We start from the raw sequence: 5,497 nt of genomic DNA on the forward strand, positions 1-5,497 counted from the left end.
CACATACACGCATGTGTGTACATGTGTATATGTGTACGCATGAGTGTGTATCGTTGGAGCTCTGACACACTTTGATGATTCGATGTAAATAGAACGCTGTATGAATCTCTACTCCTGTAGGTATTTATAATCATGCTTACATGTCTGCAGTGTATAATGCTATTGATGTAGATGGGACTGGATAGGCATGTTTTATTAATGGTAGTGTTCAGAACTAGTTTATTGACATTTTAGTTATTAGAGTTTTCCGTAGCTCTCACCACTACTAATGCTATTTAACAAATACTCAACATAAGCCTCTTTCTAGTCTATGGGCTTCATTCAACAGGTGATCTCTGTTGGTTCATGATTTACAGAGTTACTGGTCAGAACTGTTTTGCAGATCTTTGCTGAAGGGATGTTAGAAGTGAGCACTGTGGCTCTTGAACAGTTGGTTCATACTGCAAAATGTTAACTTAAATGGCATTCAGTTGGTGTAAAGTAGAGTGCTGTGTATTGCCCTTTTATGACTTGTTGCCACTTGTTTTACAGATGTTGTGTGGGCTTAACAGTAAACTTTGATTTTTTTTTTTTTCCTCTGCAGTCTTGCATTGTGTTAGACTTGTACAACTCTGATTTGGGATAATATAGTTATAGTAGTAACAGTTTAGTAGCTTATTTATAAACTTTATAAATACTGCTTATATGTGGTATTTGAGCTCCAAATTCAAATCACTTTTATAGTATTTGAATATTCCTTTTATAATGATGTCTGTTTTAATTGGGGTAAGCTGCATGAAACTATTTTGATTGAAAAGTATGAAAACAATTACACTGGAGACAGTTGCTTATTATTTTCTACCGGTTAAGTTGGAAGGTCATTGATAGAATCTGTATAACATTACTGCATTATACTTTGTTTTTATTTGATTTTTTTTTTCTGCCTCAGGAACTGATACAGAATGCAGAAGATGCTGGTGCCACAGAGGTTAGGTTTTTATATGATGAAACTCAGTATGGAACAGAAACTCTATGGTCAAAGGACATGGCACAATATCAGGGTAAATATAATTTTTATTAGTTTTGGCCATTATTCTTCAATATGCATGTGGTTCTGTATTTTTCTCTTTGCTGTGTGGAGATGACCATTAGGGGTTGACTCGATTGCTACTTCCACCTTACTAGGTGTTCTAATGTTGATAATTCTTTTCTTTTGGTGTTGAAGGCCCTACACTGTCTTCTTGCAGGCTGTCAGTAGCAGCATTCCAACTGCTTCCAGTTAATGTTGTTTGAGAAAGAATAAAGTAGAACATGAAGAATTGAGTCATTTCTCCCAGGGTGACTGTGCATCCTGTGGTTTATTTCACTGGGTTCACTCTGTACCCCAAAATACAGGAGAGGATTTTTAGTAGCGCAAGTAAACAAGATCTAATAAGTAAGATCTAGGATAAAAGAATGCTTGGGGTATTAGACGATAATTTTCAGATTTTTTTGCATATTAACCTGTACCTTTTGAGAACTATCTCCAAATCTTAATGTAAAGATGGCCCTAGACCCTTTCATTTCAGTACTCTCCAGGCAGTTCTATATTCTTTCCTACCATTTATTCTGTCACTCTGATATCAAACTTTGCTCCAGGCAAAGGTTTTTACATCATCTAATACAGCTTTGTGTGACAGAGGTCAGTTATGTATTTATCAAACAAATTAGTTTGCATAATCATCCTAAAAGGTGTTCAGTTGTGATTTGAAGATTTCAGTGGTGAATGATCCACTACTACTTCTTTCTAGCTTTTTTTTCGGTTGTTACTCAGCCTCATTATGTCTTCTAATTTGAATTTGTTTGTCTTACTTTCTAGACACAGGTTATTGTTATTTCTTGACATGTATTCCCTTCCAGTGGAGGTATTAATAGACTGTGATAAGTACATCTTTCAAACATCCTTTTGATAGACTGAACAGATTGAGTTATAAGTCTTGTGCCACAGTACACTTCTTCTTTCAGAAGTTTTGTTGTTTTCTGCTTTCACTTCAGTTTTTCAGAATCATTCTTTTAAAATGTGGACACCAGAACTAGATACCACATCAGAATATAAATCTCTTAAGTACCATATACAGAAGTAAATCCATCTTCATTCCTGTTTTTGCTGCCATTCTATACCTCCCATTCATCGCCAACCATAATTTTATGTCATCTTGACTCATAGCTTCCCCATTAAATTTGCATACTTTAAAGAAATACTTTCTCAGTTCTGTAAGTTAATTTCCTAGAAATTTTTAACAGTGATTAATTAATTTTCTTCTGTCATCTTTTTAACACTTGCCTATTTATTATAGGGCCAGCATTTTATGCATACAATGATGCAGTTTTCACCCCTGAGGACTGGCATGGTATACAGGAAATAGCAAGAAGCAGGAAGAAAGATGATCCCCTGAAAGTTGGAAGATTTGGAATTGGCTTTAATTCAGTTTATCATATAACGGGTACTCTCAGTAGATATTTTACAATGAAAATGTTGAAGTTTTAAATTGTTTAATTATTTTAGATGCTTATCAAATATTTAAGATTTTCTCTGTGGTGCATTTTAAAATTAGATCCCTGGCTAAGCTTCCTTAAGAAGAGTTCATATTTTATTCTAAAACTCTGTAAGATATCCTTTGGATTTTGAACCTTTTTGTAAGAGATTTGTTTCTTCTAGTAACATCATTATGTACTTAGTCTCTTGTATTGAAATTAACATTCCTTTACACTGTTATTTCAGTTATGTATTGCTGTTCATAGTATAGAGGCCAGTAATATAGGGTAGATACAGAAGTAGAATTGTGAAAGTTTCGACTAGACTGAAACTTTTATACAGGTTCTTTGCATAATAAGCAGTGATTTTATTTCATGCTAGAAAGGATATTCCATGATAGAGAAAGATGCACATTCACATTTGAGGGAGATAGTACATACTCTTTCACAAGCTGGTACTATTCAGTCTTGAAACCTATTATTCTAGCAAAATGTTTTACTGCTGTATGGAAGAAGCATATAGCGTAAATAGTGCTTACATTGTACTTGTACAGGATAAGAAGCAAATTTTTGCTGAAATAACATTTTTAACTTGTGAATTGAGATTGTAAGACACAGGATGTTTTTTTACAATATTTTACCTAGTTGAGCACGAATAAAAGCTCAGTTAATACATTCAGTCGTTTGATAATTCTGGGAATTTATGCTTTTAAATGTGTAAGATTACTTTTTGAAAGCCTTCAAGATCTGCAAAGTATGAATGTAATAGAATATATCTTTAGTAAATTAATTTTTTTCATGAAAATATTGGAAAGATCAAAGTATAGAGTTGAAAAAAATTACACTTTGTTGCTCACTGTTTGCTAAAATTCAAGTAGTTAAATTACTGTATATTTAATTGCAGAATAGGGGTGTGCTTTTTTCTTCCTCTCAATAAGCACTGAATTATATGTTACCGGAATTATAATAGGTTCATTGTAGTTGTATTAGATTTGGTTTTTTTGCCCTTTTAAAATTTATTCATTAAGAATCAGACTATATTTGAAAATTATGTTGGTTTAGAATTATTAATAGTTGTTGTTTTTTATGTATACAGATGTCCCTAGTATTTTCAGTGGTGACCAGATTGGAATGCTCGATCCCCATCAAACCCTTTTTGGACCTCATGAATCAGGCCAGTGTTGGAATCTAAAAGAAGATAGCAAGGAAATCAATGAGCTTACAGACCAGTTTGCACCATTCATTGGTGTATTTGGCAGCACTAAGGAAACCTTTAAGAATGGAAACTTTCCTGGTACCTTTTTTCGTTTCCCACTTCGTCTGCAGCCTTCCCAGCTGAGCAGCAATGTTTACGACAAACAGAAGGTTTTGGAGCTGTTTGAATCCTTCAGAGCAGATGCAGACACAGTATTGCTCTTCTTGAAGAGTGTTCAGGATGTTTCATTGCATGTTAGGGAAGCTGATGGAACTGAGAGGCTGATTTTTAGAGTAACCGCTAGTGAGAACAAGGCTTTGAAACATGAAAGACCAAATTCTATCAAGATCTTAGGAAATGCAATAAATCAGTATTGTAAAGGAGTTCCAAGCAATAGCATAACATGTGTGACATACCATGTAAATATAGTTGTAGAAGATGAGAGTGTTAAGGATGCACAGAAAACATCTTGGTTAGTGTGTAACTGTGTAGGTGGTAGAGGAATGTGTACTGAACTGGATTGTTTAGCTGATGACTTGAAATTTGTTCCTACTATTGGAATAGCCATGTCTTTATCAACTAATGGGGAAGAGAAAGGAGCTGTAGCAGATTTTTCAGGAAGAGCATTTTGTTTTCTACCTCTGCCTCCAGGTGAAGAAAGCAAAACTGGACTCCCAGTTCATGTTAGTGGTTTCTTTGGTCTCACAGACAATAGGAGGAGTATCAAATGGCGAGAGCTGGATCAGTGGAGAGATCCAGCAGCTTTGTGGAATGATCTTCTTGTGGTGAATATAGTGCCAAAGGCATATACCACCCTTATTTTGGAAGCTATCAAACGAATGGAGACTGAGAAGAATTCGGATTTTCCGTTGTCAGCTGAAAGAATTTATAGGTTATGGCCTGATGAGAACAAAATCAGGGTACCCTGGAAACCAATTGTAGTACCTCTCTTTAAAGAGCTGCTCCAGCATACAGTTATTTACTCAATGAGTAATCAGTGGATAAAGGTGGAACAGGTGCACTTTTCTGAAATGGACGAGAGTTTGGAGTACACACACTCTGTTCTCAACTACCTCCAGAATTCAGGGAAGCAGACTGCCCAGGTGCCAGCAAATATTGCTAGTGCAGTGCATCTTACTATTTCTAATGCTAAAGCTGTGAAAAAAGTGACTCCTGCTGTAGTACGGCAAGTACTAAGGAAATCTGGACACAGTGGACCTGCTGAAGAAAAGCTTAATCTTTTAGAATTTGTACTTTCTGATGGAGTCTACAGTGAACTGATTGGATTGGAGCTTTTGCCATTACAGAATAGGAATTTTATTCCCTTTTCCTCATCTGTATCAGAACAGGATGTAGTTTACATCACCTCAGAAGAATATCCCAGGTATACTTAATATTTTAAATATTAAATACTGATTATTTTTTTTTTTTACTTTAAGCGTTAAAATGGAGCTTCAGACTGTTATTTGCTTATCAGCAAGCATGATGATATGCAGCAGCCTGTAATGTAATGAAATAATGCATAGATAGAACTCAGTTTTCTGCGTATATGTAGATGTTTATGTGCATATGTCTCATTTGAAAAGTTTGACAGCTACTTGCCATTATAACTATAAAGAATTGTGTGATCTAGGCTTTAACATAATACCTCAGAATACATTTCAAGTTAGCTTTCTTCTGAGAATTCTAAATAGGAGGAACTTAGAAGTGTGCATACTAGGACGTACATTAAATTAGGTAATGAAAGGAGATTTTATTAAACTTAAAACTTGAGATTACATCTGCTCTCCCTTTGTTCTTTCCATTCCT

The 5,497-nt window shown here is 35.0% G+C and overlaps 1 protein-coding gene across 1 annotated transcript in view; it reads left to right on the forward strand.

The window, feature by feature from the left end:
- The first annotated feature begins 934 nt into the window (after positions 1 to 934).
- SACS (sacsin molecular chaperone) overlaps positions 935 to 5,497 on the forward strand; it is a 22,359-nt gene continuing 17,796 nt past the window's right edge. The window contains 3 exon segments of the mRNA XM_010087907.1: positions 935 to 1,040; positions 2,316 to 2,462; positions 3,590 to 5,072. Coding sequence (XP_010086209.1) covers positions 1,025 to 1,040; positions 2,316 to 2,462; positions 3,590 to 5,072 — 1,646 coding nt within the window. The 5' untranslated portion in view covers positions 935 to 1,024.

Source organism: Pterocles gutturalis, unplaced genomic scaffold (assembly GCF_000699245.1).
Source record: "Pterocles gutturalis isolate BGI_N339 unplaced genomic scaffold, ASM69924v1 scaffold38291, whole genome shotgun sequence".
Lineage (NCBI taxonomy): Eukaryota > Metazoa > Chordata > Aves > Pterocliformes > Pteroclidae > Pterocles > Pterocles gutturalis.